General features: G+C 42.9%; 1 protein-coding gene across 12 annotated transcripts in view; it reads right to left on the bottom strand.

The window, feature by feature from the left end:
* Positions 1 to 26,467, bottom strand: part of LOC116840827 (nesprin-1) — a 118,537-nt gene extending 92,070 nt beyond the window's left edge. For 7 of the 12 annotated variants that reach the window (XM_032808063.1, XM_032808066.1, XM_032808068.1 and 4 more), the window contains exons 1-4: positions 16,065 to 17,356; positions 2,176 to 2,237; positions 268 to 363; positions 99 to 182 (exon numbers count right to left, since the gene is read on the bottom strand). In XM_032808063.1, coding sequence (XP_032663954.1) covers positions 99 to 182; positions 268 to 363; positions 2,176 to 2,237; positions 16,065 to 16,782 — 960 coding nt within the window. In that variant the 5' untranslated portion in view covers positions 16,783 to 17,356. Of the gene's footprint in view, positions 1 to 98; positions 183 to 267; positions 364 to 2,175; positions 2,238 to 16,064; positions 17,375 to 20,250; positions 20,480 to 20,699; positions 21,125 to 26,156 lie in introns of those variants that run through there. The other 5 variants (XM_032808070.1, XM_032808072.1, XM_032808074.1 and 2 more) reach the window with 3 other exon arrangements.
* Between the last annotated feature and the right edge of the window lie 273 nt (positions 26,468 to 26,740).

Here is a 26,740-nt window from a genome sequence, read left to right as displayed (position 1 = left end):
GCGAAAATATCAGACATAAAATCGACCGTGTCGGATTTGCCCATCTAACCCACATCTCTGCCTAAACATACACACACAGAAAACACACGTGTACTCACTTTCTTGCTCTGCAAAAATTGTAGCGCTGTATTGGCGTTACTGAGGAAATGCGGTCTCTTTAGGTTACGGCCTCTCTCCACAGGCTGAAAGATTACGCGCAATTTGAATAACGACCGCTTCCAACAGTACTTACTGTTCGGCATAGTAACAAGGCAAATATTTCATTACCAGCTTCTCTCCTGAGAGAACTTCGAGTAGGGCGAGAAGGCGCGTACCGTCTTTCAGATCCTCGATTAAGTCGTCGACCCGAAGCGCCGGGGTTCTCTGCACATAAAGGAAACGCTTGCGAATTGGAAGTGTTTACCAACCGCAATCGCGACAGTTGAATATCACAAAGTCAAACGCATAGATAATACTGCGGAAGCACACGAGTGTAATGCGAAAACATGAATCTGCGAAGCGGTACGCGCAAGTGTCAGCGATGACGACATTTTCCGCTCACACAAAATCCGATGTGTCAACGTGTCGACGTTTGCATACGTGTTTACTCACTCTACACAAGTGATCGTTTATTTTGGATACCGTATTACTTTCGAAATACGGCGTGGGCTTGTGTTGCTTCTGCGCCCACTCGCGCGAGGGTGAACAAAGCGAAAAATCTGAGCGAAGAGATGCTGGAAAGCCGTAAAAGGGAACGCGAATAAAATTATAATCGCGATAATAATGAATTTTTATCGTTCTCCGTTTCTCACTCGTCAGTCCGCGCAGTTCTCCTCGCGCGTTTAGCGACGTGCCGTTGCGGTCGACGGGCGAGACGCTCGCTTTAACGACTTTGCTACTTTTGGCGCATGCATGTCACGACGAGCGGAATTTCCACGGTAAGCCAAGTTCTGATGGATGCGGAAGTAGGGGAGCATCGAAACTCGAGAGCCAGGTACGGGCTAAATCAGCGCTCCGTTCAAGTTTCGATAGCACGATACGAGGTAAGTCCCTCGTCGCGTTTTATTACGCGTCACGTAAGGATCGAGAGCGTTACGTAACCGCCAGCACGGGAAAAAAGAAGGAAAAAGAAAACGAAGAATCGGCCTGCCGTCGTTATCGTTATCGGGCAAACTGTACTACCTGCCGACGAATCAAAGCACGGTTACCTCGAAGCGTGACTTGACGCGCGCACAAATCCCGTTGAATCTCACATGCAGGTGACAAAAATATTTCTGATATAGCTCGTAAGTTAATGTAATTTACAACAACTTTGTCAAGTCAGATTTTTGTGTTTTACTTCCCTTCTTCTAATTCAGACACAAAGAAGTTAGATTTAGAAACTTTTTTCAATCAGAAAATTTCGATAGATGATGCGCAAGCTTAAAATTTTCAAGAACAATGATTAATAAAAAAAATAACGTAATAGTAATAATTTAGTCTTACTTAATTAATTCAGTATAATTTCTATTTATTAAATTTTTAGACGCTACTTCAATTAATCTCGTTTGTTTAGTGAGGTAATATCAGTCTGTATGATTTTTTTTACATCCTATAATCAAGGTTTAATATTTAATTTCAATACCAATATCTGTGTCTGATATCAAATTAAATGAGATATGAAATAAATTATCTACTGTTTAATTGGGAAAAAATTTTTAAATCTAACTTCTTTATGTCTGATTCAGAATAAGGGAAGTAAAAGTTAAAAATGTAACTCGACAAAATTGTTTTAAATTTTATTAGCTTGCATTAAAAAACGAGGATCGAAATCAGTTCAAAGCTGTACTCTTTTTTGAAACGCGAAATTTCATTTGACCCCGCTATGAAGCGTTTTGCCCAGTAAGTGAGAAACTCCAGGTTCGAATTCTGGCTGAGACAGTATTTTTCGCAACACAAAAATTAATAAATAATAATAAAGTAGAGTTGTTTTACGGATGTAGAATGGGGAATGATTATTAGAAAAATTTAAGTTTAACGAGAAAAATATATAAAAATGTTTGTTAGACACACTAAAACGCTCTTGAGAGACGCGTTCATTTACACTGTAAACGAACGTAGATATATTTAGCAGTCAACATCCTACGTTCTGCTCCGATTGGCTAAAACTACTCGCGCTATTTGATCCAAAAATATTTCCCTTCTCGATGCACTCACCTTCGACAGGTAGGAGTTGATCCAGTTCACGAAGGTTTTTTTCTGCACGCGTTCTTGCTCATCTGAAAGAAAAAAACAAGAATTAGACTGACGATAATTACACTTTGCGCTCCGCAAAAGATAGAGACAGAGAGTTTGATATTAAAGAGCCAGTTTTTGACATCGTCGGCGCACTCGCTGGAGTGCATGTAAATTATGAAGACGACGAGAATCTCCAGGTGAAGTATAGGCGCGCCGGACCGTTGACGATATTTCGTGCTCGCGCGAAATCATCGTCATCAATTATAAAGATTACGCCGCTGTCGGCGAGACGCATTAGCGCCGTTTTATTTTTAAATCTCGCGTCATTTTCACCACCTTGCCTGCTATGGTCACGCATACGTCACACCGCGAAGCACACGCGCGATAATGAACGTGCAACTAGCGCGGACCCGAAGCTGCATAGAGTTCGCCGCGAGGCGAACATTAAACCGTCACATAAATTATTTGCGCGATATGCGCGTCTGTCTTTGACGTGATCCGACTGCATGGAGAGAGAGAAGCAATTATGCGAGTCGACAGACGGAATGAGCGCGATCAGCATAGTAGATTGTGTTCCAGTCGCGCTACATGCTTTTCAAGAACTCTGTCCAGCGCAAACTTTAATATTTCGCGCATGCGTGCGTTTTTGAGAGACACTGAGAGAGAAAGTTATACTAACCTAATAAAATATTTATTACGACGGATATTTTTAAATGAAATTAAAATGTATTCTGTTATTGCTGTTAAAAACCATTTTCAATCATGCGTCATTCTATTCGGCAATCTCTTTTGCCATCTGTCACATAATTTCATGATTCCTCTCTCGTAAAACTCTCATGCTTTTCCGACGAATAAACGTTCCAAGTGGCTTTTCACATCTTTTCGAGAAGCGAAGTTGATACTGTTGGGAGTTCTCTAATAAGCGAAACAGATGATGATCACAGAGGGCAATGTATCGAGTAAATGGCGGATGAAGCAAAACATCTCAGCCAATCTCTAACAATTTTTATGAAAGCAAAAAAGAACAATGTGCCGGAAAAGTTTATTATTGCCTTCCATTTTCAAGTCGCAACAAAAACAACTGTATTTCTTTAAACACTATCATTTACATCAAAAAATATTTTCTGAAATATCAGCTATCAAAGCATATGCACAGATGGCCAATTGTATGGAACTATTCTTCTAATACCAACATGCGAATGCCAACTAGATAAAAATCTGCATGAACTTATAGGTCAGGCTAATACCAGTACCCGCAACAAATGGTCTGTTAATACGGAACAGCAAATGATTCCGTAGCGAGAACAAATGATTTATTACTTTCAATTTGCTATTCTAAGCAACGCTTCTATAGCGGAGACTTAACTAATCTAAATAGATAAGAACAAATATGATTTATATCTCAGAAAATGTATGTTTGTTAACCCTAGAACTTTAACACCAAAAAGTAAATATAAGTAAATTTTATTCAGCGCATTTTTATTTGCTTACAAATTTGTGAAAAGTGATCGAAACTTTCAATTTTTTTCTTTTCTAATCAATTTGCTGCTTTAAGCAATATTTTAATAGAGATGTAACTAATCTGAATAGACAAGAACAAATATGACTTATATCTCAGGAAAAAGTATATTTGTTATATTTCTAGAATCCTAAACACCAAAAAGTTACGTAAATCCTAAACATAAGTAAATTTTATCCAGCGTAATTTTTATTTGTTTACAAATTCATGAAAAATGATCGAAATTTTCAATTTTTTCTTTTTTAAGCGATGGTAAACATCGATGAATCTATTAATATTTTTGCGCTTTAATGAAGTTAAAAAATATTATAATATAAAAATAAAACCCATGTTCTTAAGAACGATAACGTTTAAAAAGTTAGTCCTGATAAATTTGACTCATTTTTAGAGTTCTAGAGTTAAAATGACAAATGAAAAGATGAGAAATGAGATTTGCGATAGTGACTAAAGCTGGCCACACACTTTTCGTAACAGTAACCGTAAACCGTAACGTAAGAATTGACTAATCATGTTGAAAATCATCGAATCATAAGGTCGCCATTTTTATGAATACCGATTGAGTTATTTACGGTTACTGTTACGAAAAGTGTGGTCAGCTTATCTGTTCGATTTGTTTCCTTGACGATCAGCAAACGTGTTTTTGTTCTGATAGTCGAGGGATTTTTCTCAGTACAGTAATAGATAACAAGAACTCGCTTTCGAGTGTCCCGTCTATTTTCGTCGATAACGGCACTCTTACTAACAGGGAGCGCGCATTAATCTCCGAGCGTAAAAAGAAAATCATCTCATGACGAGAAGCTACTCAGGACTTTCTCAGACAGCCAACGCGTGCAATTCAAATCGAGATTCCTTTCGCCGACGACACGTGCGAAATGATAAAACGGTTACGACGGTTCTGAGAACCGTAAAAAATCCGCGGCCCCCGAAATAAAACGGCGTTTGATGTCACCAACGGCCGTGGACGCCGTTGCCTTGGAACAGTGCTGCTTCTCAGCGAATCTTCCACGCCGGCGCATTATTACTTCGCGTTGTAACATTACGTGCAACCGTAATCCACGTGCAGCCGACGGTAATTAACGAAGACGCATCGCGCCTGACTGACGCAACTTCTTTTTTTCATTTACGAAGCGACGAGTTATTAGGTGTTCGTTTGACTTCGCCCGGCTTGCGCCACGTAAATCATCGGACCTCTGACGACGATTCGCAAATTTTTCTCAGCGATTTCCAACTACCACTGGAGAGGATATCGAAGTCAAGGATATCGTATGAGAGATATCCTCGATGAATTTCGAAGTTAAGGCACGCTCACAGAGATATTAGAAGAACTTTTGCTCTCAAGTGGAAACTTAAGAGCTATTCTGCACTCTCGATAAGATTAACAGAGGCACATATTCTTGGGTCCGCGTGCACGTTTCATCGAGAGATAAAGAATGGCACATTAAAAACGATACTGTCGCTGGTATACTCAAGTATCCATTAGAGATATCGCCTTGACCATTTCACTGCTGATTAGTTATTAGCACAAATTGCGCTTCGCGCGGTCGATCGATTTCGACGAAACTTTGTCTTCAAGACAATGATGAAAGTTGGATGATAATCACAGAGGCTCATCATCACAGGAGAGCTTGTTTCATTGAGGAGTGGATTTAAGGAGTGGATTGCAGAATTTCTACAATTCTCACAGAACTTATCGCATAACGAAGCGGCTTGGTTAAAGTAGACAGAGACCTATTGAACTCCGGCGATATGTGCCTCGGAAATTGTACAAGAAATTACTACCGCCGCTCTTTATCGCCGTTTTATCTACGAGAGATGTTCGATCGCTTTCACAGAGAGTGGCCGAGAGTCGGGGACCATGTCGCGCGCCGCGGTGCGGTCTGGTAACATTGAAAAGGCAGGATATTCCCACGCACGCTCATTAACATCCGTGTGATCGTGAGTGTCATGGTTACGGTAAATCGTTGGGCGACCAAACACATGCTCGCAAACCGTAGCGTCCGCGATGCGTCCGATTACATAATTTTTTGAGGGCGAATCCTCGAGGTCCGCGCTACCTGAAGTCGCGAAGTCAAAAGCGTGAAAATAATGAAGAAAATTAGCCGCCCTAATAATTAATCAAGCAACGCGCTGACCGAGTCTTTCAGTAGATAAGATAAAAATGGCGACCTTATGATTCGATGATTTTCAACATGATTAGTCAATTCTTACGTTACGGTTTACGGTTACTGTTACGAAAAGTGTGTGGCCAGCTTTAGTCACTATCGCAAATCTCATTTCTCATCTTTTCATTTGTCATTTTAACTCTAGAACTCTAAAAATGAGTCAAATTTATCAGGACTAACTTTTTAAACGTTATCGTTCTTAAGAACATGGGTTTTATTTTTATATTATAATATTTTTTAACTTCATTAAAGCGCAAAAATATTAATAGATTCATCGATGTTTACCACCGCTTAAAAAAGAAAAAATTGAAAATTTCGATCATTTTTCATGAATTTGTAAACAAATAAAAATTACGCTGGATAAAATTTACTTATGTTTAGGATTTACGTAACTTTATCTCTGCAACTCTTCATATATTGAGAAAAAAAAATAGTTAATATAACTAGAATTATAGTTACTTTCGGTCTCACAACTATATTGTTTAGTTGTTCCAACGCGAAAATGGTGACATGCACATAAGATTATTAATTATTATCACTAACATAGTAGAATTTATTTGAAAAAACTATTCTCTTGACCATTACTTGTAATAATTATTTCTCTGTGTGATTATACGCTGAGAAAAAAATTTACTAAATTTCAAAAAACATTTGTTTGGATAGTACTGTATTTGTATAAATTAAGTAATTATTTTATAAAATTAAAGAAAAAAATTTATATTTAAAACTTCTTTATTTAATTTTAGAAAATAATTACTTAATTTAAACAAATATCTTCACAGTACTATCCAAACAAACGTTTTTTGAAATTTAGTAAATTTTTTTCTCAGTGTAGTTAAAAACATCAAATATCTTTTCTCGATGTATTATACTGGAAAAATATTATGATTTTTTTTCATATAAATTCTTTTCAACTTTACTAATGTTTTTAGTAGTTCAGGAATAGACGATTAGTAAAGTCTATCTTCTTAAGAAGCATAGTAAATTTCAGCTGGAAACATAGCGAATATTCCAATAGTACATTTCAGTTCCTAAAATAGAAGCACACGTAAAATGAAAGGACAGTGAATTTCTGCAGAGTGTCGATCTATTCCTCGGTTACAAAATTCTAATTTCTGCTATAAAATTCTCTCTGTGTGTACAATTACCTTCTCAAACGAATTAAGAAGCGGTTCTCGCTTTTACGACACACTTGAATTCCTCGCGACGTATAATATCATTCGATATGCATGCAATTGGTCTGCCGCAATTTCGATCATTGCTAAGATACTCGCGCTCATATCACTTCTAATTTTAGATTCGGCGCATTCGGGGCGTGGTGCGCGTGCGAAAAAGTCGCCCAAACGCGTGAAACTGCATCGTGGGCACGGCGTAATGTTCGTCGCGGGAGCGCTCGCTCGCACTTACTGTCGAGGCATCCGAAATAAATTCGACTTTAAACGATGTTGCAAATATTACTCTGTAGCGTGCGGCGCGCGAGCTCGCGAGACAGCGACATTCAGGATTCTGGGACAAGACGATTCGCGATTATGTCATCGGTTTTGAACGCGAGTCCACAGCCACCTGCGTAATCGTGCGCGCCGACCGGCTACGCGTGAGCATCTCCTTTCGCGACGCCACTAAATTCTCACGTAACGGCGGGTTCGATTACTGAAATCGAGAGATATCAATCACACGGTATCGGTGTCGCGAGGATACAAATGACACGTTTGTCGTTCGTCACGGAACCGGTGCTATCGATTTTTGTCTCCAGCTAGCGTATTTTCGTCCACCCTCTTCCCGACTTCCTTGCGTTTTCTTCTGTCCCTTCCCTGTTATCATTCGCAACTATTTCTCAAATAATAACCTGCGGCACAAATACACACACGCGATAATCGACTTTTCTGCGGGGACCCTTGTTCTGGTCCTTGTTCACCGTTTCCTGAAGAACCCACGCGCATACCCCATGTATAGCGAGAAACAGGCGCATCGATTACGTAAGTTTAATTTCAACTGATCCTACATCACGAACCTCGTGCTTCCCGGTTTCCGTGACGATTCCAGATGACAGAACACTCGTGCGTTTACGTGCTTGCTCGAGTGAACTGCCCTCCAAAAAGAGATAGGCGAAGGCTAAAGCAGCGGTATACTAATGGGCATCATTAACCGCGCTGCTATAAAGGTCTACGTTGCAACATGAAATTCCCAATGTTGCACGTATGTCACCGAAAGTATATGAAACAGAAATGAGAGTACGTATACAGGGTGTGTTCGACAATTCGTGACACATCCGTTATATGCAGGTAAAACTCATTAAACTGAAAACAAAATTCCTTTATCATTTCGAAAACAGTTATGTAAAATTTACAGTTGATTAAAGAAGATTGACGAATGATCACGCGTGATACGATAGATGATAGAGTTCCTCAAGTCAGAATTGAAACATTGTCCGCCATTTGGGGGGAAAAAGTAAGTGAATGGACGAGTGAGAAGTTGCAGTGTGTGCTTCGTCTAGTATTTCAGTTCTAGTGCTTCTCTCTCACTCCCTCTAAACGTCACACCTAAAAATGGCGGACAGGATGCAGACCAATCAGGAATCATCATGCTTTGTCCTAACTTTGGCTAGAGGAGCTCTACTAGATGAGTTGTAATTGCGACCAGCCGTCGTGTGCTTGTATATAAGATTAAACTGAAAAAAAATATTCTACCTATTTCTATTTCTATTTTGTAAATAATCATGATAGTATAGATTTTTAATTATTTAAAGAAGATTGGTGCTTAATCATCCACGATAACACGCATCAATCCTTTTTAATAAAATTTCAAAAAATTTCAGGGTTGGGTAGTAATTAGTTGAAAAGTTAAAAGTTAAGTTAAAAAGTTGAAAAGTTAAATAGCTTTAACTTAACTTAGTTACATTTTTACACTCTTAACTTTTGACTTAACTTAGTTACATTTTATCGGTAACTATTAACTTTTAATTCAGTTAACTTGAAGTTAACCATGCCACGCCGTCGCGAGACGTCGAAAGACTGTTCAGTGTAAAAAGGCTCATTTTCGACAATCTTTGAAGAAAAATATTCGATAAAAATTTCGAAAAAATTGTATTACTTAAATTTAATAAGTGTCTGTAAATAAGGCATATTTCTAAATAAGGTGTATGTTTGTTCCGTTATTTGTAAAACTGAAACCTTGAAGTTTTGAAATGAAACAAATTTAACTTTTAACTTTTTAATTACTTTTCTTTATTAACTTAACTTTTAATTCATTAATTAATTAATTTCATTATAGGTTAACTTTATCTTAACTAAGTTAAATTTTCAAAGCCATTAACTTTAACTTGACTTATTTAAAAAAAAAAGTTAACTTACCCAACTCTGAAAAATTTACGTAGTTATTTACTAAATGGTAGAGTACTTTTTTGTTCAGTTTGATCTGATGTGCAAGCAGACGACGGCAGATGTCGCTGTCAAATTATCCATCGTGTTGCACATGACAATTCGTCTTTTTAAACTGATAACTCAAAATTTTATGTGGTTGTTTGTAAAATAGTAAAACAACATTGTGTTCAATCTTATAAGTTCTACCTGCACATAATGAGTGTTATGAATTGCTAGAAATCCTGTATAGAATGTCCCTCGAGACTTTAATTTGCACGGTGCATTCCGTGGCGAAGTCGGAATCGATTCCTTTTAGCGCGGGGACGACACAGTCGCACCTGACCGACATTAACGCACACGTTAAAATCGATTTTCATGATTATCGTTCACGCGTTTTATACCATAGCCGTACTCCGTTTGGGATCGATTTATTTGCAGGCGGACAGGTAAAAAGGTCGATAGAAAGAAGATTAACGACGCGGCGAGGATCGATAGGGAAACTTTGAACCGGAACGATTAACACGCGGAGGTCAGATTCGTTCTCAACATTCTCCTGGCTGAGGTGGCACGTTCGTTGCCTGTCGTGATGGTTCAGCCGGTCGTGCCGGTCGAGGAAGAAAACTTAAATAGACGTTGGCCGTTGAAAGCAAGCAGAGACAGTCGCGTGCCGCTCCAGCCGGGAGTAACACGGTCGGCCAATAATATATCAGCCAAGCTCGTAGATTCATCTCGATCCTAGCATATTACCGGGTTTCGTGGATTCCCCCGAGAACATGATAATGACAGTCATACCGATAAATTACAGTAAAATTAAGGAGCAGGGCAAAGAAGATGAAGGAAATAACCATTCATCACGCATCGCAACGCTTAGCACCTTTGCCATTACTACACGCAAGAGAGAAACTTGTATAACTAATTTTCTGTTACTTGGGGACTAGATGAAAACTTGGTTGTAGGAACAGAGAAATTTCTCTATGGAAAGTTTTTATTCAATCCACCGTTCTATCATCTCGACTATTTCAATCAAGCTTTAACACAGCTGGATATTTGAATGAATGTTCTTGATAACAAAGATATCTAATCACTGTATCTTATCACCGGATTTTTATTTTCTCGTGCTGGTACATGAACTGAAATTTTGTTTTCCGTATCACCTTTTAATTATAGCGATGTCCAAACGTTCTTCATGGTGTATTTCGTTGGCTGATAGCCAGACTGTTCCATTTCGTTTCTTCGCTTCTCAAGAGATCGCATTAAAAAATTTTAAATGTTTTCATTAAGGCACGTGAATAAGTGTTAAGTCTTCTTTTTCTTGTCGTAACGTTTAAATACATTCAAGATTATATTCAGGATCACATCCAAGATTATACCCAAGAACTTTACAACAATTGACGTCTCTTTCCCACGTGTGGAAAGAACAGTCAGATACGTGACCTGTACGCTAAGTTATGAAGCCTATATGGAGACAGATTGTTAATAATAGATTCGACTTCAACGAACGTAACATGAATTAACGAAAACTAACTAAAACAATCCGAGAAACGAGAAATTTAAAACAGACTCGTTCCCTGATCAGTCAAGAATATTCTGGTCTTTTTATACGTTGCACAAAAAAACATATTTGAAGATAATTCGCGACTTGATCCATGGACGCCGGAGAACACCACGAAAGCCGTGAAAGATGGATGCGTTCGAGGTCCCTGGTTTCAAAGAGAGGAGAGGAGAAAAGGGAGATTGGCAAAGTAGGACAAGTTCTCGAGGATGAGGTCAGACGATGTCTCCTCAGACCAGGCGGCATGAATTATGAAAGAGGAACGAAGAGAGAGAGAGAGAGAGAGAGAGAGAGAGAGAGAGAGTTGGAAAGAGCTGGAAAGAGCGATGGTCGAACGCGAGGAAATCTTACAACTCGGTGTATGTGTGTGTGTTTTCTTCTATGGCGATGAAGCTGCGTCTCATATAATCGAGTGCCTCATTGAAATATTTTGGCAATACATTACGTAATCGTGACGGTCCGTTAAATTTAAATGGAAAGAACCGACGCGTACCGGCATTCGCGGAGAAAGGTAGAAAGACTATGATGTAAATAATATTGATTTAATAAAGCACCTCCGTTCTGAATATATTTAAGGAAAACTATATATGCTAATCTTGGTGACGGAGAATGAAAATATATTACGTGGCTGCCATTATAAATAAATGTGTCAACATTTTCCGCGCTTGGCGCACAAGATCTGTCATTTTTCTGTTGAATTCTCGTAGGTCGTTGAACATTAAAAGGGAAACAATAAGGTCAGATATCTAAAAAGATACCGAGTCGATGTTTTGTTTAATTCGTAAAAATTATTATTTTTTCGAGAAATTGGACAATTTTGTTTCCTTTGACAAACATGATAAAAACTTTTTGCACATCAACCTCTTATATTTTTCCCGAAATACCATGGATGCGAGCGCGGGAATTTATTTTTGACGATTACACGCAATAATTTGTACGTTTTAGACCAGAGAAAAGTTTGATTGGATTAATCAATTTTTGGGGCGGAATATAAACAAACCAAAAAATTTTGATTAATATTGCCAAAATTCTGTTCAAGTTAACAAGATTTTATTCAACTAAACGAGATTTCTGATTAATCAGAACTTGCAACTGCGTAATCAGAAATCTTATTAACTTGAGTCCTGGTACTTTCCGATTACGGGAATTTCTGATTTGTTCATATTTCACTAAAAATTTGTTTGGTCCAACTAAATTCTTTCTTCCGCGTATCTCTCTCCTTCTTCCCCAATTTCATGTCGCCAGATCATATTAATCGTTCCGCTTTCACCGTGCTGATTTACACGATACTCATACATTTCTCCAATCATCGCTACAATTATTCCATCGTGTTCACGGCCGTTACGTTCGACTAAACACCGAACATCTCAGCGAAGTACCGTCCCGCTAAATTAATGACCTGTCGTAAACATCGCCGTAAAACTTAACCGAGCCAATAAAATTGTGTACGGCTCCTACGGAATAAAAATGGAAGTTATTAAAGTTTCAGCATCATTTCTCCGCCCGTGCATAAAAGTTGCACGACGCCTCTTCCTTGCTCATCGCTGCGATATCGACGTAGCAACATTGCCGCGTAAATGTTTCATGTGCTGAGCCACCCGAAAACAGAGTTCCTCGTCAGAACGACAGAAACCTTCTCGTACGATCATATGAGATCACTCGCGTTACTTTGAACACGCTGAAGCCACCGTCACGTAGGGTATATTACATTGTTAGGGTAGGGAAGCCTTTTCCCCGACAACAATCCGATCCCGGTCGCCAACCGCCGACCTACTTCGTGCCTGACCAGCAAAGCGGTCTTAACAGCCCCGTGCACCAATCAGAAAGCGAGTTCTGAGATGCGAGATAACGGAACGCGGCCTTGACATTCATCGTACGATAACTCATGCGATTTATCAGAACGTACGAATATATACATACCTATTACTCTTTTAGGGAAAGGTGCGGCCTTATCGGCGTATTTAATTAGGAGCTTAGCGTGTCAAATGTACGTTCGCCGATCGATACATGTGTGTTCGATATATCGTAAATATAGGCGCCGATAAGCACCCTGATAAATAAATGCTGCGAAATGTAACGAGATGATACGCGCGAGAGCACAAATCTCCGAAGGATGATCCGTATTCGTACGTGAGCGGCGACTCCCGCGGTATTTAAAATCGAAATCCATTAGTACGATCGTATCACTCTCCATTAGTCCGGCGGGCAACGTATTTGCACGCGAAATTGTTTCTTAATTACTCGGTAATTGGTGTTTCACAGATGATGAGGTAAGATCGCATGTTACGGCGCACGTGGCTTGTCAGACGGACTGCAGAAATTACGGCATGCGAGAGTGCGACTTACCCCGCGGAGCAGCAGTTACCGGCTATCGTTTTCTGTTATTAACGCGACGGCGGACGAGCTTTCGCGCGCGCCATTATGCTTCGAGAGAGGCGCGCCTTGCTTGCGCTAATGAGCTCGCATCACAAAATTTGGCGCGCTCGATTAATTCGTCAACGACGAGACTCAACGTGACGATAGGAGCCCCTCGCTGGTTTTGTCGCTCTGCTTATGATTTTTCATCTCATAACTATAATTTCATTTGTTTCATCATCAGATAACTTATTTATCCAGCCAAGTGTTACATTATTAGTGATGTTAGACACAAATTTATTATCTCGTGATTAGGCACCTACACAGAGAAAAATAATTTTGCTCTTTTAACAAAGTCGTCGTTGCTACTGCATATTCGTAGTGACATCAAAAAAATTTAATTGACGTAACTAATCTTACAAATTATTCGTTATCAAAGCAGATTTTAATTCGTAACGATAGGAGTCCCCCGCTGGTTTTGTCGCTCTCGAGCGAACACGAACGCTTAAGCGAGTGGCGATGAAAGACCCGGGGTGAAAGCGGAGCACTCCGTCGCGTCGTGTTCGCGGTGCGCATTCAGCGCTCATAAATGCGCCCGGCAAAAATCGAGCCTCGTACACGGAGAAAAATCATTTGGTGGCCCAGCAAATTTTCTGCTGCTCTAGCAAAATCTTTTCGTTATTATATGGACAGCAAAAAAATTTGCTAAGAATACTAATCACTATTTGCTGGATATAATTTGCTGAATCTACAAATTATTTTGCTGTAAGAACTATGATGGATTTATATAAGCAATTGTAGTTTGCTCTGATAGCAAATAAATTTGCTAAGGATACATTATTTTGCATCAATAGCAAATTAACGTGATTCTTAGGACAAATACACTCCACAAAATTTTTCTATCCTGACAACGAAACTACTTCTGCTTTGATAACGAATAATTTGTAAAATTAGTTACGTCAATTAAATTTTTTTGATGTCACTACGAATATGCAGTAACAACGACGACTTTGTTAAAAGAGCAAAATTATTTTTCTCTGTGTAGGTGCCTAATCACGAGATAATAAATTTGTGTCTAACATCACTAATAATGTAACACTTGGCTGGATAAATAAGTTATCTGATGATGAAACAAATGAAATTATAGTTATGAGATGAAAAATCATAAGCAGTTGCTAGTAAAATAACGCTCAATTCTGCTTTTTCGAGATTTTTATCAAATTAACATAGCTTCAATTTTAACATGCTATCTAATTTTGAAATGCTAATGGCGATATAATCAGCTAGATTATGTATTTTAGAATAGACAGCGCCATCTACTGTATCATATTTGATATGGTAATGGTTTAGACAACGGCTAGATCGCAAAATCCATTCTATATTTCAGTAAATAATCAATAGTAAAATAAAAATAGTAATGAGTTAGTGATGAACTAGAAAATTTTATCTTTAACCTGTACTAATTAGATATTAGTTAGAGCTTTTGACTCAGCTCAGCCAGTTATGTTTCCACTTGGATAATTCTGGATCTTATCTGTCATTTATCGAGATCGCTTACCACGTTACGGTTGCATGATGTTGTAAATTTCACCTACTCTCTCTCTTTCTCTCTCTTTCTCTCTCTCTCTCTCTCTCTCTCTCTCTCTCTCTCTCTCTCTCTTTCTTACCTCGACGTTCTCCTAGATAAATTCTAGGGACTAGAAGCGAGCAAGCGACGTGGACCAAGATACGAGTCACGGAGCAACCTTGAACCGGCGCCCGCCGATCGTCATCGTTTACTAGCGCGAGTTACGAGGCGTATTACGTTTTATATACGCAGCTCGCCGCTGAATCAATACGAATAGCAACGTACGCGGAGGGCCACACACCACGGCTCTGTCAGTAATTATACTGTTAGAGAGATTATTTACTCGTGAGCGAACGGTATTTCTTTTTTTTCTTAAAGATCGCTTCTGCAACTGGAGTTTACGGTGCTTCAGTTTCCCTGAAGAGCTGCTTTCGTTCGTAAGCCGCAATTGCGATTGCACGTTAATGAATATGTAACGCGTTGGCCAGGTACGAGTACTCGAGGGTCGATCCGTTTGAATGACCTCGATCCTAGACAACCTTAGCAAGGTACAGTTGCCAATTGAAATTCTTGCCATCCATCGTGCGGAATTTCCAATCGCGAGAAATCAATCGATCGTACTGAGAAAAAATGCTTGTGTGTTTGTAATTATAATCATATAGAAAAATAATTATTATAAATTATGTAAAATTATGTAATTATTATAATAATTATAAATTATTATAATTATTATTATTATAAATTATGTAAAAAAACTATTTTTATTAAATTCTATTATATAGTAACACTATAGCAGAATTTAATAAAACTAAATGACTCTTGACAATAAATTATGTTTTATTATTACTAATTATAGTTAATAATGTATATAGTTAATATTATTAAAAACTATAGTTAGTAATAATAATCTTATATGCATGTTGTTACTACCACTTTCGTGTTAAAACAACTCTAAATATAGTTGGGACCAAAAATAATAATAATTTTAGTTAAATCAACAATTTTTTCTCTCAGTGCGCGTTAAACTCCCGTATATACCGAAGTGCCCTTCCTAATCGAAGAATGCAGCTGGTAATCGATAGTCGCAACTATTGGAGACATATCAGCTAACGTTTCCGCGGGATATCCGTCCGGCATGGATGTTCGCGCGAGAATTTCCATCTGAGGGAGACACAAAACGTCCGATTATTGAACGCGCTTCTCACGCCGGCCGGCATGAGTGCCGGAAGCGTCAAGACGACGACGACGAGAACGATGAGAACGACGACGAGGCAGACAGCGACGAAGGGAAGGATAACGAGACCTCGGAAACTCGTCGATTTTCGACATCACTTTCGACCGATGAAGCTGGTACCTTTAATTTCGGCTATGTGTGCGTCATACTCGCTCCTGCTGCGCACATAGTCCATCCTCGCGGCGACATTCTGGAAGCTCTGGCTGCGGTATTCCGCGTACCACTCCGAGGGTGGCCTGTCGTCCGGCTGGCCCAGCTGCTGCCGGGGGCTGCTGGATCTACGCTGCGACAGGCTCTCCTCTGAGGGGAATCGTGTGAACGATGTGACCGAGCTGGACTTGCTACCGTGACTGTGCACACCATGGCTGTGACTCTGATAAGCCGAGTCCTCAAGAGCGTGCTCCTCGCTCGGGGTCCTGCTGGACTCTGTCAGAGCGGCCGTAGCGCGCTGCTGAACCGCCAGCACGGAGTCACCATTGCTCGCGCTCGAGCTGATCTCCCGTATGCTTTTCCTCACGGTGATCTTCTCGAACTTCACCACCTTGGCGCCGTTCAACTCGCCCTCCTCCACCAATCTCTCGAAGCTCTCCTCGAAGGAAGAGTCACTCGCCCTGGAGGAGGATCGCCGGTGCGTCGGCGAGCGGAAGGACGACCTGCGCGCCTCGGTGTCCTGCAGGAGATCCTCGGCGCTTGGACAACGCCCGGTAGACCAGACCTGCTCGAAGAAGCTCACCCGGTCGCGCAGTCGGCCACCACGTGGCGTCCTCGGGCTACCACCGCCTGGGCTGTCCACCCTTGGCGGGGTTGGACTGTCTCTGGGTGGAGTTGCTCGCGACATGCTCTCGAGGAGTGGCCCGTTGCTCCTACTTCATCGTCATCGAACTTGGAGAATCAACAGCCGGCGCTGCCTCGCTCGACGGGACAGCGCGTGAGAACCGTCGTATCTCTCTCCTTCCGCCCCAGTTTCACGCCCTAAAGGACTCTGGCGGTTCGACACCTGCTCCGCCGACACCACACCCCATTCACCGGAGTCGCGTATGCCGTGTTCGCGCCGACGTCACCTGCCCGATCTCCCGGTGACTGTCAGTCGGAGCGCACGATGACGACGACGACGACGGCGACGGCGGCGACGACGAACGACGACGAGCGCCGACGTCACTCGCTCGACCGTCGCGTCAAGCGGATCGACGAACTGCACCCTCCGGAGCGCACCTTGGGCCGAGCCACCCTCCGTCAGCACCCACGCCGGCGGAGTACGCACCTACGTACAGTTCGCGTCGGAGGTGTGCGCGCACGCCCGCGACGGCACTGTGCACATGCGTGTGTGCGAATAATGCATATGTCTATGTACAAAGAGCGCGCGCATATGGAACGCTTGAATATGGAATGTATACACGGTGACCGCGCACGACGGCCGCCGGTTCGATACTACCGGCCTGCCGAGGCCCCGACGCGTTCTCCACCTCGCACTGCCACCATTCCCACCAACCCGAGACGATGCGCGAGGCGACGCGCAGCACCGGTATCAACGGCGTAGACCCAACCGGCAGATCCGCGTTCCTTTTCAGGGGCGCCTTCGTGCCGTGTCCTTTGGCCCTTCCGCCTCGCGAGTTCGATCAATCCTGTCGTCCTGCCTCTCTCTTTGACGGCCCTTCGGTGTGCCGTACTTGCGACGCCGGCCGGCAGACAGGTCGCCGGCGAATCGACCGGCTTCATCCATCGTCGATGCGGTCGCTTCAGGTGCCGCCTCTCTCACGAGGGCTGCTTCCGTCGACTGGCGATTAATCGATCATTACACAGTTGCGCGGTTTACGTGCTACAGCAGCGATGTCGATTCGTCTCGGATTTCTATTCTCAACGGCATGCTTCCAGGTGGACCAAACCGGCCGGGCCGTCGTGCCGTTACAACCGTCTCTCTCCCTAAGAACGAAGCGACAGCTGTTATTAAGGGTTACTCCTTCAAATCTCCCCAATAGCTCTGTCTGCTGATCCTTTCTGAGCTCGAGTTGACGTGCAGTTGGATAAATCGTCCTCTCGCCGAACCGTCTTGCGCATCAGAAGGCGGAATTAAGGTGATCCAAGAGTGTTCGAGTAGCGACCGCGATAAAAGGGATTAAAGATCTTAGGGGATAAGAATATTCTCTCGGCTGCGCGGCAAACAACCCGTAAATCTCAGGAGACGCTGATCCAAATGCTCGAACGACCGCTGCGAACGCGACGAGCACGTTAAGCAAAGGCAAAATGTTTCATGGTAGGTGCAATTGAATATGGAGATTAATCGCGCTTATCCAAGGCAGTTACAGCGCATCGAGCTAACTGGTTACGCTCGGGCGATCGGGATCTGATTTATCGTTTCGTAGGTCGCCTATTCATCAGCAGTCATCGCCGCTTTAAGCGGGCAATCGATTGATCTTCCTTTCCTCTTGCTTTATTACGTTTTTTTTAATAACTGATAACCTATGCGATCTTTTTAACGCCGGCTGACCGTCAATGTCCGCGAACCACTCATCGACCATGTCCGGTCTGACGCGCTGTAATCAGCGGCCATCACGATTACAGGGCATCCCGCGTCTTTAATGGGGCACGCGACGATATCCAGCGCGAGATCGTCAACTTGGGAACCGAATTACCTGGCATTGGATTTAATCGACCGGTGCGCCTGTCAATCTCGCACGCATTTATCTCCCTGAGTCATGGCCCACTCTCCGCCGGTGTGTACCGACAAGATTTATTAAGCACGCGTGAAGCACGCGGGAGTACTCGCCGCGAATTTTAACGAGCGCGACTATCCGCCGCGACTCTATTAATAGCCGAATTCCAATTGACATAGTTCTGTCGTCTATAAAAAATTGTCCTCCGTTCTAATTGAGGGGGACGTTTTTGCTCACGAAGAACATCAATAAAGCGTATGTAGAGGACACCCACATGTTCTCTTTCTGCCTCCTCTTTCCCTCTCTCATTCCCTCTCTTTTTAAGACGATATTATCGTAATTCTAATTAAATTTTTACTATCGTTTTAATCTTTTTTCTTAATTAAAATTTGTTCTTTCTCTCTCTTTCTGCTTTCTTTTCTTTTCGTTTTTTCATCAGTTACTTTATATCATTGCGTTGTATCTGCTATAATATTCTGTTTTTCTCTTTACTATATTTTTACATATATATTGTACTTTTATTATTGTATACTTCGAGGGATTTTATTTCAATGTTTAATAAATCTCTCTCTTTCTCTCTTTCTCTCTGTCTCCAGCTAAACTACAATACTAATCACCGGCCTGAAATTTTAGAACTCGATCGCAAAAAATCGAGCAACGATCTGAGTTTTTCGTATCAATGATTTCTTTTTCTCGCTCGATCATTCTCTGAAGAGAAATTCGATGACAAGCTTGTCACAGAGCCAATCGTGCTTGCAAATTCTGCGACATAATTTGCAAAACTCTTGATGCGCTTGGTGTGACTTGAAAGTGGTCCTCGAACGTACGCGTTATCTGTCTATCAGTCAAACGATACGTCCAGCGATCGACAGCGTAGTGTCACCGGACAGGAAAAGCGAACGTAACGATTGCGAATAGCGCGGCAGGTGTTCGTCATGTCTATTTATAACCTGTTCACGTCTCCGCGGATTCTATCCTATTTTCCCTGTGCGCTGTTCGATTCGACGAGTGTGCGAGAGACGCACGACGTGACTCTGTTCCGCGACTAGGTAAGCGCCCGTTGCGCAAGAAGCGCGAACGAATTACGACCCTGCGGATGCACGCCGTCGTGGGCGTATCGACAAGCGACGACGACGCGGTCGACCTTGTGTCCTTTTGCGACAAATTCAGCACCGCAGATCGAGAGCTCGCCTCCAGACCGAGTGCCGTAAGCCCGTGTCCCAAGAGAATTCGGGGACGCGCGTCGCGACAGAACGCGGAGAACGCGCTTAAGGCTTTACGAAAGCCTTAAGGCTTAAGGCTTTTCTACTGCTCGATTGACCCTCCCAAACCGTCTGAGACCGTAGTCTCTAGAAAGCAGAGAGGCGAGGGTCTCGCGGTTTTCTTACGTGAAAGTCAGCACAGTCGGCGGAGATACGATACGATCTCGCCGCTTGCACTCCCATGAGCGAAATTTGCGTGCGCGACGGCGCTTCGTGATGCAAACCGGTAAATAGGACTATAATTAAGGGTTCCGTACACACACACACACACGAGGATAGGGGCGAGGGCGTAGTGCCAGTCCATTGCGGTCTTTATAACGTGACCGATGCAATTCCGCCGTGCGAACAAACCGATCCCGCAACGGGATCACTCCCCAACTCTATGAAACTTGCCTTGCAATTGCTGGATCGTGGCCTGGTACTCGGCGAGCTTCTCATCCACATAATCCTGACTCTGACTGGCGATGATCTCGGCAGTGCTGGGGCCGCTGCTCTCCTCGTCCGACTGCGTGTGCTCCAAGGGCACGCCGATGTACTCGTAATCCCCGGGTCTGTAGGGCGCAATGAGGTATTCCGGCGGCGCACACGGCACTGGCGATGCCGAGTCGCTTCGGAAGGAACTCTGCAAATTGCAAAGAGGAATAATTCAATACCGACAACTCCCGACGGGAGTGACTGCTCTCTATATCGCCGGTCGATCTTTATTATTTACTTTCGTGCAGTGTGTGCTCGGTCAGACGCTCCAATCTAACCGACCGCGACGCACAATGTCGATACGAATCGACGTCACGGTATCGACCTGTCATCGTTCGCGCGCGCACAAATCGAGTATGATCAAGTACCTGCGTTGGTATATACGGCCTTGGCGCTTGACTGCCCGTAGGAATCGGCGAAGGCCACCGTGGCCTTGGGCACTGGATGTAGGCGGAAGTCGGACAGCCGAAGACCGGCGACATCCCGGGCGAGATCGGCATCCCGATCGGCACCGGACTCATCGGGTGCATCATCATTCCAGCGGGATACGCGAGAGGTGACATAGGTCGCGCCTGATGAACCGGAGTTGGGGGACCGGTACGGGCTCGTCCTTGCGGATGCGGCGATGACGAAGGCGTGTACGGCGAAGCGGGCCTGAACGGGCTCGGCGCGTTCGCTCGTCCTGGCCAGCCACCCGGCGGCACGTGGCTCCCGGGTGGCCTCGACGGGTGTTGTTGCGACATTTCGAGCTACTTCGAACTGCTTTCACCGTGGTCGCAGGCTAGTAGCATCGCTGAAAGAAAAAAAAACTAGTCAGCCGGATGCTAGCCCGATTTTGCGAATATGGATGGAACGACTTGGCAAAAAAACAGTACGGTTGGCCTACATGAATCTGGTTGTACTAACCAGATTCAATGGTAAAATACGGGACGACTAATTATATAGCTGCTGCAACCACAGAGCAATTGCTGAGTCACAGTGACGATATCTGGTTGCTTCAATCAGAATGTATCCATGATAAATGCTATCCCAGTCGATTTCTGATCACCACAACTAGATCACGCGCAACTACATTGATATAGTTGACGTACCAAAGTAACTGAGTCAATCATACGCATTATTATCGTACAGAGATAGTTAGAGTGATGCAGCTATACTGCTTACAACTAAATATTTCTGTGCGGAAAAAACAGTATCGTTAACCCATACATAAATCTGATTGTAACAACCAGATTCATTGGTAAAACACGGAACAATTATGTGGTTGCTGCAACCACAGAGCAAATGTTGAGCACAGTAACGATATTTGGTTGCTCCAGGTAGGGTGTATTCATGATAAACGCCAATATTTCAACCAATTTCTGGTTGCCACAATCAGATCACGCGCAACTACAACAACAGTTTGTTTCTGCTATCGACATCTGCGAGAGTAGTGTAAACGAGATTTTTACGAGGAAGACGAGAGATTAAGTATGAACTCGCAGACAGTACAAGTGAACTCTGGGTCGCATAATAGCGGCGAGTATTCGGGATGGCACATGGCCAAAAGTTTCTCGAAATAGGTGACTAGTATCGTCTGCGCGTACCTGTGAACTTTTGCACATTGATGCGGAAAGGTGTCCGCGTGCAATTATCGAAATGTCAAAGAGAGAACGTCGACACGCGAGACTACCGAACTGGCGGAATAGAAATGGCGACCGCCATGATGAATTTTGAACCACCGAGTTTTTCTACCCTTGGATCCGCCTTGGTAACTCTCTCGAAACATCATATTGCCTCGTCGGCCGCGGTAATGAGCTCATTTGCCGCGACAGTCGCTTCATATTCCCGGGAAGTGTTTCGACAGATTCCGACTGTGCTAGAGTTCGTTGATACCGGCGATCTTGGCAACTGGAAGCGACAGTGTGTGTACACTAGTTTAGCCTCGGCTAGACATACCAAGTGCGGCCGGCGCTCTTCAATCATAATTATTGTGCATTCATTATATCTACATATTCAGTCGCTGCATGGAAAAAAACAGTATGGCTGGCACACAGATAAATCTGGTAGTGCCAAATAGATCCAGTAGTAAAATGTGAAACAAACTAATTATGAACTTGCTGCAACCACAGAGCAAATGCTGACTCACTGACGTGCAGCAGCTGTGACGATATTTGACTCCTGAACTAGTACTTACTAATGCAATAAGTTAGAGTGAAAGAAAGTATACTTACTTTACTCTAACTTTTATTGCAATAGTGCAGAAGTTTTTCCAAAAAAGGAATAAGTTTTTGGTTGCTTCAATATGTGTGTGTTGCTAAAATATGTGGTAAATATTATCTTCACCGATTTTTGGTTGCCACAATCAGATCACGCGCAAGTACACCGATACACACGGAGAAAAATAATTTTGCTCTTTTAGCAAGATCGTCTTTGCTACTGCGTATTCGTAGTGACATCAAAAAAATTTATTTGACATAACTAATTTTACAAATTATTCGTTATCAGAACAGAAATAGTTTCGTTGCCAGGATAGAAAAAATTTGTTGAGTGTATTTGTCCTAAGAATCACATTGATTTGCTGTCGATGCAAAATAATGTATTCTTAGCAAATTTATTTGCTATCGGAGCAAAACTGCAACTGCTTATATAAATTTATAATAGTTTTTACAGCAAAATAATTTGTAGATTCAGTAAATTATATCCAGCAAACAGTGATTAGTACTCTTAGCAAATTTTTTTGCTGTCCATATAATAACGAAAAGATTTTGCTAGACTAGCAAAGAATTTGCTGGGCCAGCAAATTATTTTTCTCCGTGCAGAATTGATTTAAAATACTAAAAGAAATTGAGTGATATCAACCATATACATCACTATCACGCAAAGATATCACTGAATAAAAAGTATATGAAAATTTGTTTGTGAAATATAAAGTTTATTTCTACGAAATAAAGTTTAATTTCCGTAGAATAAAGTTTATTTCTGCACGGAGAAAAATAATTTGCTTGCCAAATTTTCTGTTGGTCTAGCAAAACCTTTTCGTTATTATATGGACAGCAAAAAGATTTTCTAAGAATACTAATCACTATTTGCTGGATATAATTTGATGAATCTACAAATTATTTTGCTATAAGTACCATGATGGATTTATATAAGCAGTTGCAGTTTTGCTCCGATAGCAAATAAATTTGCTAAGGATACATTATTTTGCATCAATAGCAAATTAATGTGATTCTTAAACAAATACACTCAACAAATTTTTTCTATCCTGGCAACGAAACTACTTTTGCTCTGATAACGAATAATTTGTAAAAGTAGTTACATCAACTAAATTTTTTTGATGTCACTACGAACATGCAGTAGCAACGACGATTTTGCTAAAAGAGCAAAATTATTTTTCTCCGTGTGCGAATATAAACTTTTGTCCCGCACACACACACACACACACACACAAACAAATAAATTTTCAAGTATTTTTTCTCAGTGTAGGATGATGTTGCAACTATCCTGCTCACAGCTAAATATTTTTGTTAATGTGCGCCATATATTTGTTTCCCGTGTACGAATACAACGCAAGCTCATTGAGAGAAGGTGACATAAAAATGCATGATTTCGTAAAAATATATTTTCTTTATGGCAGGTCCCGGATAATTAAAATAACAACGCGACGCAAGTACCGAGCAGCGGAGTGTTTTCATTGCCTTCGCGTGGGTTAAACGTTATGCGCGGTAAACGATATTTCTCTGAATCGCGCCTCGTTCCATTGTCTCGCCAGGTGATTTTACGCCTCGTAAAATCATAAAGGGAAGTCTGCGCGGCCCGGACGCGCGCGTAGACCGAAAAGTCTTTGGCTTTTTAGCCGGATACCGAGTGTAGGCCGGCTAAATATAGCGCTATTTCTATTTTCGACCAGCGCGGCGTTTATACACGCATCCAACAGGCCGGCAGGTATATTCGCAATGTGACTGCGTCGGGTATTTCGGAAACTGACACGGATATTAACAGCTGTAATCGCCATCGCGGTCGCGCCGGTTCAATCCCACGCACGTGGAGTTCCCAAACTAATTGTTGGACGAATGTAATCGCGACCAGGACCGTCGAGAGCAGGCCGGTCAGTCCTTCGGGGAAGCGTGAGAGAACGACAAAGTAAGGGAATTTAACATTTCGAATCGGAGATCATGAGATTTCGCAAAATTTCAGGTGTTCCGTCTTGTCGCGATTCGTTGTCATCCGAGGATGACACGGAGCTTGTTATGCACCACAAACCTGGTTACGAGCGTGTAATCGACATAAATCCGAATACAAAGCGTGCGCGAAATTAGCGACAGATTTTGGGCGTCAAACTAGAACAAGGCAGGGCGCATCTGTTGTGCGGATCTCGTTGCAGAAGCAATGGCGGCCCGTGAGCGAATCAATTTATGTCATCCTTTCGAGAATTTTAGAAACTCGCCAAGATGTTACTCTCGTTACGACACGTTGTACACGATTTGTGTCTCATGCGCGCGCATGCATAATATATCCGAGTACAGCTCTACATGGAATACATTTACGGCGTAAAACGGGCGACGAGCTAACGGCGCATCGAGGTGGCAATCATCGAACATCCACGGACCTGTCGGTCTCGACGGACGCGGAAGGTGTCAAGCTCGTAAATAATAATTGCGACGCGTCGCTCTGCTCGCAAATCGACCGGAAGATCGGCTCCACACCGATCGCGAAAGACGCGGGCGCTAATATTAGAGCTGCGGCGCGACTCGGCGAAACTCACTCCTGATGCCGATCGCGGGCGAGAAGAATCTCTGGAGAATTTAACGCGAGCCCGAGGACGGATTATCTGCGACGTTAGCGGCTCGCTGGATCCTGGACCTCGGAGATACGCTGCGTCCTAAAATAAGATCTCTCTGCCGAATTGATGATCAGAAATAGTCGGCGTGGATCGGAATGGATGTCGCTGACAGAATCGCCTTGCACCGGCTTGTCGGCCGGCAATTATTATTGGAGCTCACCCTCATCAGTCGAACTCGCGGCGTGACATCATCGGTGTCACGGTAAGCGCGAACACCGTTAGTGGTAACGCCAGGCGAATTTCGCAATGGCTCAATCACAGTGTATGCAAAGTTCGCACAAATCAGCGAAAGTCTCGCGCCGATTCATTAAACTTGACTTTGCGCGGCTTGTTATTTTTGCGTATTGCGTGCGAAAAGTTCGTCGTCCTTTTCGCGAGTTCTTTAAATAAAATTAGAAGCTGATAATAAAATCACGCAGCTTGTAAAACTTCTCTCTAGACAGAGGTCAAGCGTATGGAAGATAATGAGACTTTTGATCGTTAAAGATTAGTGAAGATTACGTTCAAGAGAGCTCGCGTGATGTCACTCCTAAATCAATCTCGCAAGCGCGACGAACTTTTTTGCACTCCGAGCTACCAATCTATTTGCTCACTGCTGGAGCGATTGGCTTCGTCGACCTTCCCCACGAGGACAAAGCGCAAACAAAATCGTTTGACCCAGATCTTAGTATTTACATCAACAACGATAACATTAATTAAGTGCGTACATAAATAATGATTGCGTTACCGTAATTATGATACGAGTTCCGACAGGACGGCGATTTCTCTCATCCAATTATATTACATTAACTCTTTATGAATTACGCAACAGCCCGTAACCATCGTGCGTACGTGAGCAAACAGCCGCCTACGCAAATTACAAAATGTTTCAAGAGCCCCCCGATGATTACAGAGATAAGGAAGGAAGATCGACTGCAGATTGCACGAGAACCTCCGTCGGCGAAATTAAGGTCGAGCGTTTCGCGGAGCGCGGCCGATTAACATTCGACGCAAACTTTACCGGTAAATCCGGCGATCCTCGGTGCGATCCAACGTGCGCGAGAGATCTCGACGGTCGTCGAGGACCGGATTCTACTCCGGGGGTGTGTGGAAGGAAAGATGCAGTCTCCACTTCGAGATACACACTTTTCCGCTCGATTTCGTTCTCGTAGTCAGAGTCGCACTGCTTTCGTCGCGACCTCGATGAAGGACCGATCGCGACCGGGATGCTGAGTCAAACGAAACCAAAGATGGTGTGAGAGAGAGAGAGAGAGAGAAAGAACAACCTCTGTGCCGGATCGCGACGCGGACCACGGGCAGACTGGTCCCCGGCGCTGGATCATCGATCCAGGATGGGCGTCGCGACGCTTTTACACACACACACACACATACACACTCTCTCTCCCTCTCTCTCTCGACGCCCGAATTTATATTTAACTTTGGCATCACTCGACATTCGACTTAGCAGCGTTGCTCGTCTCCTATTCCTCGCCCTCCAACGACGCGCGTCGCCCTCGTTCTTTTCTCTTCTCTTCCCTTCTCTTCACGCTTCTTCACCTATCTTTCTCGCCTAGGTCCTCCCTTTTCTCTCTCCTTTCCTTTCTC

The sequence above is a fragment of the Odontomachus brunneus genome, unplaced genomic scaffold (assembly GCF_010583005.1).
Source record: "Odontomachus brunneus isolate Ranch 3 - 2012 unplaced genomic scaffold, Obru_v1 Obru_scaffold_012, whole genome shotgun sequence".
In the NCBI taxonomy this organism is placed as follows: domain Eukaryota; kingdom Metazoa; phylum Arthropoda; class Insecta; order Hymenoptera; family Formicidae; genus Odontomachus; species Odontomachus brunneus.
This window is presented reverse-complemented; position numbering and strand designations above follow the sequence as displayed.